At 41.2% G+C, this 13,521-nt stretch overlaps 1 protein-coding gene across 1 annotated transcript in view; it reads right to left on the minus strand.

Annotated features, from left to right (window-relative positions):
• Positions 1 to 6,553, minus strand: part of col5a2a (collagen, type V, alpha 2a) — a 39,969-nt gene extending 33,416 nt beyond the window's left edge. The window contains exon 1 of the mRNA XM_041950607.1: positions 6,298 to 6,553. Coding sequence (XP_041806541.1) covers positions 6,298 to 6,388 — 91 coding nt within the window. The 5' untranslated portion in view covers positions 6,389 to 6,553. The remainder of the gene's footprint in view (positions 1 to 6,297) is intronic.
• Between the last annotated feature and the right edge of the window lie 6,968 nt (positions 6,554 to 13,521).

Genomic DNA, 13,521 nt, shown 5'->3' on the forward strand with positions numbered 1-13,521 from the left:
TTTAACGTCAGCTTTGCGGCTTTAACTCGTTCTCGAAAATCCACGCCTCTCTCGGGCGCTTCTCTGCAGCTGCATTTTCACCCAGCTGGTGAAATCATCGAGGTTCAGCGGCAGCCATGAGTCACAGACTACAAGCAGACATTTCCACGTCTCGTTGGTCTGGCTCTGTGTGAGGGGTGTTTGTTCGGGAACAGTGACTGGACATTGCGGCCACTGTGCAAAGGGCAGCATAGACCCGTATTGTGTGAAGAGAATGCACCCTTCTCTCCGCTGAATAACTTACTTACACTGGACATGTTTTTAGTCTGCGGCTATTTTCATGCAGCAGACGATGATCCAACGAGAAAATCTCCTTGGCCTTACTTTTGCGCTTCAGAGAATTGATGCTGTTCCCAGCTAATACGTGTATCTGCGTTGCATGCAGTGAGGAGTTTAATAGTAAATGACATTTCAAGAAATATCATACCCTCTGCTGAGATCTGGCAGCGTTGCACGGTAAAGACTCCAGCGCTATGTGTGTTGGAACTCCGCTAAACCTAACATATTTTCCTCCTGAACATGAGCCTCTTGGAGAACGTCTACATTTGTACGATTGAAGACCGCTGTACATTCATTATAATTCATGATTCATTTTTCCAGTGAACCTCCCTGTTTCAAGGCTGTATTCCACTGAACTGGTATAGAAACCCAGAGTACAAAAGATACATCAAACAAGTCTTGACAGTGAACAGGAAGTCCAAAATACACATGGTCCAACTGAGTCAAGGCATCCATCACAATCAGCCCGGAGTAGAAGAAAGCCACTGTTCTGCCTCTTTCTGAGAGAAGCCTTGATACAGCATGCCTGAGCCCGCTGATAATGATGCAACTCCTTTACCTTTAATCACACACAGTACACTGGTTCACCTCCTAACTAGACAATCATCACTTTTAAGAAAACATACAATTTATTACTTTTAGCCGACTGCAGCAATGTAATTCCCACTGCTTCAGCTCCACTACAACAGGACCACCCGGGCTCAAAAGTGACCTCAAGGCATCTCACCGCACTTATATGAGGCATTTCACCATCAAGTCAATCAGCTGTCCAACAAGTTGTTAAGAGCCTAAACATAACTTAGGCCACATTGCTAACCCTTGTCACCCACCGACACCCATGTAGCTCCACTTGTTCACCCTCTGCAGTTGTAATATACACAACCTAGCTACAACTTAGAATTTAGGTTGGACCACAACCTGCAATTATGGCTGACAGTCGCCATTTTGTGGCATTTAGACTCGTTTAAACGAGGAAGCGCAGCGCTTGAGAATCTGACAGACAACGCTGTCACATTTTTAAGAATTTATGGGGAAAAGGTTTCACTCAAAAAAATATGGGTGGTAGTTGTGATTAAAATGACATGAGATTTAAATCAAAGTCTTCTGCCACTCACATATTCAGGTCTCTCTAAAGCTTAACGACTCATAAACACATTTCCTATTATGACAACCATTGCTAATTTCTGACAATGAGAGTCTTCTTTGCTTAATTAGAAAATTCACTCAACAGCAGCTTACATCTAATTTTGCTGAATCATCACCTGGCCCAAAGCACTTGACCACAGAGAGAAAGGTTCCCAGGTGGGACATAACATCTCATGAAATTGGAAGATTTGAACCAATTACAGCAGCCTTTGAAATAGTCACCAGGGGAGAGACAGAGAACATGTTCTGGGGGAGTGCTATATTACACTAAGACCTGCCAACCTACAGTGGATAAACTCCAAAGGGCAAACGTCCTCCTGATCTCCTGGAAAAACTACAACCAGCTGTGTCAACACTCACTGTACAGGCAGACCGCGCCGTGCACCACTGATGGCTGGCCTTCTCGGGGGCATTAACATGACAGTTTCGGCATTTAGAGATGGACAGTTTTACTTTTCAACTGCTGAGAAAGACGACGCGTGTCTAAATTTCATGACAACTCACAATCACCCATCGACTAACTAGCAATGCTTTAAAGAACAATTAAAAGGTGGTCCAGCAATTTGGCATTGCACTTCCATAAAGTTGGAACAACAGTTCAACTGAAGTGGCAGAGGCTGACACATGCTTTTAGACTTTGGTATGGTTGAGCTACAGAAACACTGGATTTCCCATAATGCAACAAGATAGCATCTTACTGTACTTCAGACCCTCCCTGCCTCCTATAGGCCCACTTCTTTTCATGCAGACTTTTCATTAAAACTGGTTATTTTCTCAAACTTTGGAAAGCTCCCGACAGAACCACAGAGACATTTTTCCACTGTTTTCACAGTCTTCTCCTGAGGTTTCTTCCATTTCTCCCCGGTTTAAGGGAAAAATGGAATATGGGGGAGTTTTTCCTTGTCCAAATCAAGGGTCTAAGGATGGAGGGTGTTTGAGTCCGCTTGTAAAACTCATTTAGGCAAATGTGTGATTTGTGATATTGGGCTATACAAATAAAGTTGACCTGACTCTTGACAAGTAAACTGTACCCTCTGTCAGGAAACTGTGAAACTGGCCTTTAATTTTGAACTTTTTTCCTGCATTGGTGGGCTGCAATAAACACTGTGAACAACACAAATATCAACCTGAAATTAGTTTTATGTGTTCAATTACAGCATGTCACGTGTGACTTTAGCGGCTGAGCTCTAGCACGAGCAGCAGTTCTGGCACATTCTTAATGAGAATGAAATTACAGCGCTTAGGGAAACCCAGCCCGTCGTGTTTACGCCGCGTCCTGTCATCCTCCCACATGGACAGGCTGAGAGGATCACAGGGCAGATTGGTGAGTAAGTGCCAATCAAGGAGCAGGAGAACTGTCAGGTTGAGCCCTAATTGCATGGTTTTTGAACAAATAGTTACTTTAACTTGAACCTGCAGAGGTTCAGTGTAAAGATCCTGGAGAAATGACATCCCCTCAAACTGTTTAGGCAAACCATGAGCCAGGAATCTCCACTTCTATCCAAGCTCAGCTCATACTAAAACAATATTGACACGTTATGTCTTACATCAGGCGTTTAACGTCCTCCCCTTCCAACTATCTCGAAGGCTAAGACTTTTTTTTTTTAAATATTTTCCAAATACTGCCAAAGCGACTCTTTTAACATCTGGAAGTCATCCCCCCACCCCAATCCTCCATTTGCTGACTGCAATAATTTGGTTTATAAGTAGTTCCCATGGAGAAGTCCTCACAGGCACAAGCTGCATTAAAACTCTATCAGCCCCATCGTCTGTGCCACCAAGACATTCCTGGTACGCTGCCAGATGCTACACATCAGGCAACTGATAGAACGTCCACGAAAAGGTGTAACTCAAGACAATGTACAGTCTGGTGAGCCCGACCCCCTCAACTCTGGAAGAAAAGAGGCGTGCAATCAAGTCATAGCTCAAAAATGCAGCATGTGTTTCTAATCAAAGCCGTCTGTGGACCTGGTTGAATTCACATGTTTGGACGTTTCAGCTTTGGTAGAAAACAGCACATTTGTTGCGATGTCAGTGATGTGGCAACAACAACTGGAACCAATTTAGAAGACAGAGTGACCTCATGTAGGTTTGTTGATTTGGAATACCAGATTTTTGCTTTCTGCTCGTGTGTTTCTCTCACAGAGGGAAAAACGTTTTGACTTGATTTGCGTTTTGGCTGTGATGAACACTGAATACCTGGTGATGATGAGACAAACTAAATCCACAGTGTCTGAGTGGTTAGTCTCTTTGATGCAAGGCGCTAAGTGGCATCTTTGAAGATGTTTTACAGCTATGTCAGCGTTTGGGAGGAGTAGTGCTCCAACTCTCTCTCTCTCTCTCTCTCACACACGCACACGCACACACGCACACGCACACACGCACACACACACACACACACACTGTTTTTTTGTTACTGGAGTCAGTGATCTATTGCTCTTTTTTTTTCCCCTTTTTCCATGTTCAAACCTCCAAACCCTACTCCAAATATCATTTGAACACTTCTGCTTCTTCCAGTACAGGCTGTAGGTGTTGTACGAGGGATGTGCTATATTTTCATCCTGGTAATCTACGTTGGCGTCACCAGTTCCAATTGTGAGCTTAAAGTCTGCTCCTTGATCTCATTTGCCAACTTATGTTCTTTTGCAAAGCAAACTTTCTGCACATGTGCAGCCATATGACTTTCATCTAGAGCTGAACAACTGCACTGACTGAAATGCTTCAACATTTGTTTTAAACGTGTTTTCAGTCTTCAAAGGACCATTTGTGATTTTGTAAATTCCACCAAAATCTGGTCCCACAGAAATCTTTCCAATGGCCTCAATGGCCTCAACACAGACTTTTGCTGACTTCTTTGTATTTTTCAAAAGAGACCTAAAAATGGTGTTGAAAGTTTACTGAGAGAATGAGTCTGCTTGCAATTATGCAGTTTCATCAACATTCAACCACACTCAATTTGAAGTTGCAATTTTCCATATAAAAGTCCCAATTAAATGGAGCAACACTAGTAATTGTAGCCATGGCCATATGCAATATCCAGTGCCACTCGATGTTGTAAGCGCTGTGAGCGGCTCAGTATTTGTGACGGTTGTTTTGGATGCATAAATTGTTGAGTGCTGCTCTTACAGCTCCTTATTGTTGAGTGACATCTTTCCTACTCAAGCATACAAGCTAAACAAACAGCTACATAGCCCGAGTGTAAAATGTCAACAAATCTGCACATTGAAAAAACCTTCATATACTAACTGGTCATTGTGTGGAACAAGTCTTGAAAGCCCCTGCAAACACACAAGTGCATTGTCTCAAAGTGCTGGTGAACCACATTTTCCCTGAGTCCACAAAAAACCATAAAGTTTCCACTGTTTTTATTTGGTCGAAAAGCAATCGCCTCACCCACCACCATTCCATGGAAAGAAGCCTGCAAGATCCCTGTACTGTTTCACATGCACAAATATGGACAGAGACAGTTCCTCAACAAGGACACTGCTTAAAACAGAGCTTCTACGAGCTTTTAAACCACATGAGACAAACATGCATCTACATAAAGTACTTTTCCCTGGTCATGTCAGAACAGCAGAGAGCTACAGGGTTTCTTTCATGGTCAGGAAAAGTATCCCTTTTAAGTCTGTGTCCATATAATTCAATAACAATGAATTTAACTGCAGTGTTGTCATTATTATTAGTGTTAAATTCTTAGCTAAGCACAGTGTGAGGCATGTTTTGGGCCCTATGCTGCATTCACCACAGGGTGGTGCTCTATCTTGTGCCACATTAACACACACTGCCTCCGCCTTGTGTGAAGAAGGACTTAAAGAGTAAAGTCAACTTATTTTAGCTAATGACATAATGAAAGAAAAACTTAAATTATCCAGAGGGAATGACAGCTTTAAAAAAAATAAACAATACTGTCTGTGCTACACTGCTTAACTCCACACTCCATCAGGGGCCCATCAAGTGAACTTTCCAGTGCACAGTGTGGCCCATGACATCATGTGCAGAAACAACACAGTCCCTGTGACGACACAACAGATCAAACACTCCAGTTCAAAAAAAAAAAAAAAAAAAAGTGGGAGCAGGCGCAGTTCAAGTAAAACAAGAACACTCAGGTGTTCCAGCTCTCGCTGTTGCCGGCTGAAGACATCAGCGGCCCCACAGTTCACCGAGTGACTCAAATAATCCAACAGCATCTCTCCCTCTCATGTCTCCTCACATCTGCTCTGCATTAACATGCTGCCTGTGTTCGCTCAGTGCTGCGTGAGCTCTGGTGCTGAAATTCTTTTTGCAGATGTATGATGTAGTGCGACAGGGGAAGAAAAGGGTTGTGGTAACACTTAATGAATGTTCCAAAGTGGCGGAGCAGTCCAGGGGTAATGCAAAACCGCAAAGGTGCTCATTTTCAGTGCCTGAGGGTGACATCACTTGCAATCACTGACAGATGTCCACAGGACTGTTTCCTGCTGCTATCCAATAAAAAAACAGCAACTCTTAACAAAACAGGAGAACAAATGAAGTTGTCATGCACAAGGAGAATTCACTCTGGCACAGCGAATCCACACAGGACGCGGGAATTTAACAACATCTGACAAATCTGTGTTATCTATAATAGCCTCTGGCTTAGTCGAGAGCACACTTAAAGTAGTCAATTAAAGTAGTCAAAAACCACTTGCATAAAAACACAGAATTTGCGCAACCAAACCCAACTGCTTGTACAAGCCTAAACAAAAAAGTGCAAGTTAATGTTCAGTCAGTCCAAAAGGCAACCATCAGCCACCTTCACACATTATACCAAACAGCAGTTAGGCATTAAAATAAACAGCAGAGGGGTTCACTTACCACTGTTCCCATCTTGACATGTGACAATCAAAACCTGAGCTACGGAGACTACCAGAAAAAGGAAAGTCCTTAAATGCACAAAGCTCATCATGTCTATAAGAAAGACATGAGCCTTCCTTGTGCGCAAAGCGAGGGGAAAAAGGATGAAAAAGGGAAAAAAAATGCTCAGATTATCACTGCACCACCATGAATTCAAGAGTACCCCTCCTTGTAAGCAGCAAGCAGACCCAACCCAGACTGCGTGAGTGCTTTTTTGTGTAGTTACAGCTTTAAATGAGAAGAATGCTGGCCAGCCTAATTTTCCTCCCCCTTTTGTCAGCCCTCTCCCATAACCATCCTCTCACAGGCTTTTGTGGCTGTGGGAGAACTACACCCATGTTCGCAAGTTCTCATACTTTCCAGTGATTTGCTTTTGCTATCTCTGAATGCAAGAAACCTAAATTTGACTCACGGTAAAAGATGTCAGTGAACAGATAAGGAAAAATGGCTTTGTATGTTTGAAAGTGCTCCTGATTTTTGTCTCTCTTCAGAAGTGGTTGCTAAGCAAGATCATAAAAGTGCTGTTTTATTGCTGTCTCTGGGGCACCAAACAAGACACACAGTAAGCTGAGAATCCCTTTTTACTGGGCAATTAAGAGTAAGAATAGAGTTTATAACTCAATTGTTTTCTTCAAGAGAAATTGCAGTCAAGAGATTTTGGTTTCTTGTCAATGTGTTTGCTTATAAAATCGGTGGTGTCTCTTTAGTTGCACTGTCGTAAGTCAAATGTGTAGAAGGGGAGATAAAATGCAAACTGAAACTGTTTGTGACAGTCACTGTGGGTGGTCATGATTGTAGGTGGTCATGATAGAGAATCCAGAGTGTAAATTTAGAAAGAAATCTGAGGTCAACACCTCTTGACTTGTGGCGAGATCATGGAATCCGCCTACAGTGCTAATACCAGTTTTACATATGATTAGAGAGCAATATTTTAGATCACTGAGTGCCAGATTTATTCGATGCATACTGTGTTCGTCAATATCATCAATGATGAATCCATACAGTACAATAATACATGATTTCCAGCACATTTCTCTGTCATTGTTGACACATAACACGCCATGTACTGCCAAATCCAACGTGATGCAAGATTAAGCCACAGACACATAAAGTTGATTAAACTGCCAATTTGAGTCTGTCACTGTCAAATGAGACTTCTGGGAATGAGCCATTCCTCTCCCGCCCCAAAAGACATAAAGGAATCTGTAGTTTAAATCTCTAAGTCACTCAAGTGGCTCGTAAAGACGCCATTGATTCATCTGTGGGAAAATTACAGATGTATGAGGAAAAAAAGACCAGCAGAAGGATTCTCCGAGGAGAAACTTTTCTCTGTTTCATTCAGTTGTGGTTAATCGTGGTCAGGAACAATAAGTTCTGGATACAATCAACTTTAAAATCTTAACAGAGAGATTAGAAATCCTGCATAAGTAATCTAATCGTACACAGTAACTGTGTACACCTCAATGTTAGCTTTTAATTGTAGCTCAACAAACTATCCAAACACAAAGTTAAATATATATCCTTAAATCTATTTGCAAATTCATTTAAAATAAGTTTAATCTGTATTCAACTCATTAAAATGACACCAAGGTTTTTCACCTTCTTTTTGCCACAAACAGCTAATCCTGAACCTAATGACAGGAAACAGCTGTGCGCCATGTTCAGAAGGTGTTAAAAGCATCAGGTGATTGGCTTTCCATCAGACAGGGTGTGTGTGTGTGTGTGCGTGCGTGTGCGTGTGTGTGCGTGCACAGAGAGAGAGGGGCAGTTCGAGAGACCGGAGCAGAGCTAATGAGAAAGACAGCTGTTTTCTTGTTGGCCCTGCCCACAAACCATGTCAGCCAATTCAGAATCCCTCTGAAACAAGACCCACAAGAAGCATCAGTTGTATTTTCTGTTGAAACAGCGGAGGAAAAGGTACATCAGGGCACTGCAAATAGTGCCAGTTATCGGCAGTTTGCCAAAGATTTTGTCATTAAAGTGAATGTTGCCAAAGGGAGGGAAGGTGCTCTAGGAGTCAGTTTGTGTAAATCATGGTGTGTCCCCTGCTGCTCTGTATACAGGCTGTCTTTGCAACTGATTGGTTGGAAAGTAAACAGCATTACTCTGCATTCAGAACCACTGCAGCTTGCTATTTGTGCAGACTGTGTGGGCTGCAGTATATCTATGACAAAAACATTTATTTACTGACTGACATTTTCTGAAATGACAGGGCTGGTGATATTTTGTGGTTTTGTTATTGTCAACAAATTGCATGCAAAGATCAAAACCTACAATGCAGTTCATCTCTCAGTGCTTTCTGACTTCACCCACCCTGTGTGTAGTTCTCAGCTGCAAGCCAGTGTTCCTACTTAAGATGTAAAAATGGGACACAAGTGTATACATCTGTTGGGGACTATTTCCAGCTGGATATCAACATACATATCACCACAATAATTTTCTCTTAAAGTTTAACCTGCAGAAAAAAGTATCTCATCATAAATTTTCCAGCTGTTGGAGTACACTAAGATACATAATGATTCTGCTCAGACTAAACTGGTCTGCAATACAACCAAACAAGACTCAGAGTGTAGCCATGCCAGCAGCACAGTGGGATTTTAAGATAAATGCTAACGTCAGCACGCTAACGTGTTTCCAATGATCATGTTAGCATGTTGAAGTTTAAAGTGTATATCCTTGACCATTTTCACCATCTTCGTTTAGCATTTGCTGGACTGCATTAAACACGGTGTACAGCTGAAACTGATGGGAATGTCATTAGCTTTGCAGATATTTGGTAAATAACAAAGGTAATGGACAAAAATAAGTTCTGATGCAATGCTTCCGCAAGATGAAAAGCAGGGGTCAAACCAATTAAAATTCGTCCTCTTGGGACCATGAATGTGTGTACTAGGGCTGATCCAATTCCAATTAATAACAATTTATGTTGCTGTGATAATTGAGTTTTTAAAATGTACACAAAAAAAAGTCCCGACAGCCCTGAAAATTGAGTAGATGTTAGGATACTTTATGAATACTTTAACCATCTGGTGCCACAAGAGGAAAAGTCAGAGGATCACCAAAGCCAAGAAAGTTTATCCACAACTGACCTTGAATATCTGTAAATTTCATGACAAGCCATCTAATATTTCATTTTGTACACACACCGTTTTCATTCCAAGGTCGTCAAATGGCAACATTTCGTCACTAGTCACCACAGTCACTAGTGAATGGGCAGCACCTGAGGAGGTTATTACGCAATTAGGGAGAGGACGGGGTTCATTTGGGGGGCAAGCAATTATATTAGCGTGACCTTGGCACTCCTGGGCCCCCCTTGGTGGCACCCCTGGCCATACTAAATTATTGACAACATATATCACACTAACCTCTGTGTTGACTGGAACTGCGTCTGATGTCAGATGGTAGTGATGATGATGATGATGATGATGATGCTCACATCTGATTTTCCAGGTTTGAGTCAGTCAATCTTGAGAAGAACCAAGTGAGAGTAGGTGAGCAGGTCGTAGTAAGGCCAAATCATTCAGACACTTGCTATCACTGAGTTCTAGGTCAGTTCTCCTTCATCTCCATGAATTATTCCAGATAAACTGACACTTTGGAGCAGTCTGACTTTGTCTGGTGCTAACAGATCAACAGCAGCAACAAGGCTCTACTTCACAACTTCTCCTTCTGAATGAGGTTTCAGCTTCTTAGCTATTAGCTCACTCACAAACAAAGCCTGTCTGCAGGCAGTGTCTCTGTCAGAAAGTTGCTTTTTGCGCATCCAAACTCCACCAAAGAGCTCTGATTCTGGTTAAGCACATTTGTCCTCGCAGCTAATCCAGATTAGCATGTTTGTAGCTGTAATGACGCTCGAGATTAGCCTTCTTCATCACTGTGAGCTCGTCCTCACAAACTAACTTTAAACACACTGGCTTGTCTTTTACTTCAGCTACAACAACAACAACAACGAAAAAGAACCGTTGGTCCACTTTTGTTAGAAAGTGCGACGCTCCGTGTCTACTTCCGGTTTGTTGACAGGCGCCATGATACATTGGCGCAATATCAAGCGTTACGGCTGTGTTGCGTTCAGGGACCGGTCGGAAAAACGTGCTATTATTTTCTTTTTCGCTGAAAAATGATAACAATATTAATAATAAAGTAAGACTATGGATACTCTATGTTTGATGACCTGGAAATGAGAACAGGTTGCTGTCAATTCTATTGTTCCTAGAGCAAAGGTCAGCAGATCACCAAAGTGAGAAGGGTTATCTACTTCATGGCAACCCGTTTTATAGCTGTAGAGACATTCATTCTAGATCAAGGTGACCAGCCAACCAATGAGGAATATGTTTAAAAAGTGCAACAGTTACCAAGAACTGTAAACACTGGTGACAGCTATCTCTCCTAATGTGGAATAAAGTACTGTTTAATGGCAAGGATTCTTTTTCTTAGACTACTGTCTGTACATACAGTACTTTCACTCAGTTTTCAGTTTTATCATTGCACAAACAAAGAACATGATAATGGCTTTGGGGTTGAGTTTGTCAAATCCTGTTATCTAAGTAGTATCAGCATTGCTACTTTACAGTAACATACAAAATTAAAAAACATTTCAAATGTTGTTCATAATATAAAGGTTTTGCTTGCAAGAAGTTCTTGGGTGATCCTATTTCATAGGCAGCAGATCAATCTACAACTTCTGGTTTCCTGTTACAGAAAGGCACATTTAAAAACATTATGCTGTCATCACTAATACTAATTCAAAAAAGAGGAGGATTATTTCGATTCAGATTTCGGGGGGATTGCCGATAATCATCCAGCTCTGCTTCCTGCCTTAATACATCACAAATGTTTGTTGGGTTGTTTTACTGAACTGAAAAATAAAAGTCTTTTGTTCAGACTGAATGAAGGTCAGATATGTGACAGAGTATGAGGTCAAGGTTATAAATATCAGTGTTGCCAAGAGGATAGAGACTGAGGTACCTGGGCATGGACAGTGATAAGAATTTATCAGTTTATTTACCTCACTGAATGGAAGAACATTTAGCCTGCAGCCACATTGATTTAGGACACAACTTAATATTTTGTAAACAAGAATTAACCAACATATGCTTATAATGTAATATTTCTTCCTTTTTAAAGCTTATTTACGTACAACATTAACATACACTGTATGACAAAGAAACATGAAACGTACATGCTGCAACTTATTGTTTTTGCCTGAACTCATTCAGTAAAATGACCTGGTTTCTTCTTCTTCTTCTTCTTCTTCTTCTTCTTCTTCTTCTTCAGAAAGTTAACTCTATGGATTCCAGCTTTGTGCTTTATTGTTCTTAGTATCAAATTATTGATTTTAATGTAGTTCATTATAGTGTGATACTTATATGCAGCTGCTTGTCTAAAAGCTCTACTTTGCCTTGGTACAAAATGTGTCTGCAGGGTTCAAGTCCATATTTGCCAGATCAAGTCTCAGGGTGTGTAGAGTTTTAAGAAGGCAGAGCCTATTTTCTTATCCAAGGACTTTATTTTGATGAGGCTGCTGTAGAAGGAAGTCGTTAAGAAAAACTCTGCAATGGTACAACTGGCATCACCTTCCATTTCACTCCTCCATCTCCTCCCAGCATATTAAACTCCTCCTATTTGCTTTTTTTTTTTTTTTTTTTTTTTGTTCTAGGACTGTGCCTTAACTGCGTCACAGCATATTTCACACATTCTCCTCCTCTAATATGATGTTAAAATGTCTCTGTGGCCAATAGTGTTGACTGCATCAGCTGCACTGATGCTGAATACAGGCAGGTCACCGTTAGAATACCTAAAAACACTTTTAAAAGATAAAGCTCAGTCACAGCATGTTTAGCATTTCTGAATATTGTTTTGAATATAAATTTTTGGTCTTTGGGTTGATGCATGCAGACGAACCATGCAACAGCTGCACAGTCTGTGCTCCTTTGTCAGACTGGTTCACATGGATCTGATGGTATTGACAGACGTAGGGGTGCTTCTTTGATGTGATCCCAAATAACCTCAGCTTTGGACTGCAACAGAGAATGGAAATAATTAGCAGTGTCTAAGTCTCCAAGGCTACGCCTGCCAAAATATTGCAATAAACAGACCCCGCAGCCAGAGCTCACACACCATCAGCAAGCTTGAGCACCATTTTTCGGACGAAGTGGACGCCAGAAACCAAGAACTAATGCTGTTTCCAGCTACGTTTCTCAAAGCTGACATTTTAATCCACAGGACAGAATTCCTTTTACCTCCGTTACTTTCTTGTAAACTAAACTATTGGACTGGACAGGACAAATGTTGGAGCAGATGGAATGCACATGGAGCCTATTTTAAAATGCAGACCTCCATGTTTTATATCAGAGTATATGATGCTGTCAAACATCACATAAAGATTAAAGAAACCTATATATCCCACATTTTTGTAAATATTTGACACAGCTGCACTATCACAATAATCATAGTAATAATATCTTTATTTATGTAACACTTTCCTTTTTTAGAGAACATCATAAGAGAGCATCAGTAAGAAGAATTAGGAGACATACAACGTTAACATTTTGAAAGTAAACACTGGGTGCTGACCATCAAGTGAACAATATTGGACGCTTCTGAAAGACACCTGATGACTTTAAGTGCCAATTATTTTTTACATTATGGATAAACTCCACGGAACCCGAGCTGTGACGATGAACCACAACATCCCTGGTTGACGTCTGGCTGGGGACCTTTGTTGCATTTCATTCCCCATCTGTGCCTCCTCTCATTTCCTGTCATATCTGTACTGGTGGCTGTCTTATAACATACTACTATATCAACTACTACATAAAAAAAGTAAAAGAATCTATTCTTATAGCTTCAGGCAGGCTGTTCCAGAGTTTGGAGGCTCTAACCACAAATGCATGATTACCCTTTGAATGTTCTGGACGTTCATGGAGACACTTATTGGCAGACTTAAGGGTACATTCCAGTGTGAGGAGTCCATAATGTCGGTTGGAGCAAAGCCATCAACCCCTACACATGTGATAAGCAGAGTCTTATAAAATTAATTCTGAATTCAGCTGAAAACCCGTCTGCTGTGTTCTGGGCCAGTCGTAAATGGGAGCGTTTTCCAGCAACTGCTAGAATAAACAGAGCTGGTTTAGTTTAGGCGAGTTGAGATAAACCATGAATTTCCTTTTCAAAGCATATAGGAGA

This window comes from Chelmon rostratus, chromosome 13 (assembly GCF_017976325.1).
Source record: "Chelmon rostratus isolate fCheRos1 chromosome 13, fCheRos1.pri, whole genome shotgun sequence".
NCBI lineage: Eukaryota > Metazoa > Chordata > Actinopteri > Chaetodontiformes > Chaetodontidae > Chelmon > Chelmon rostratus.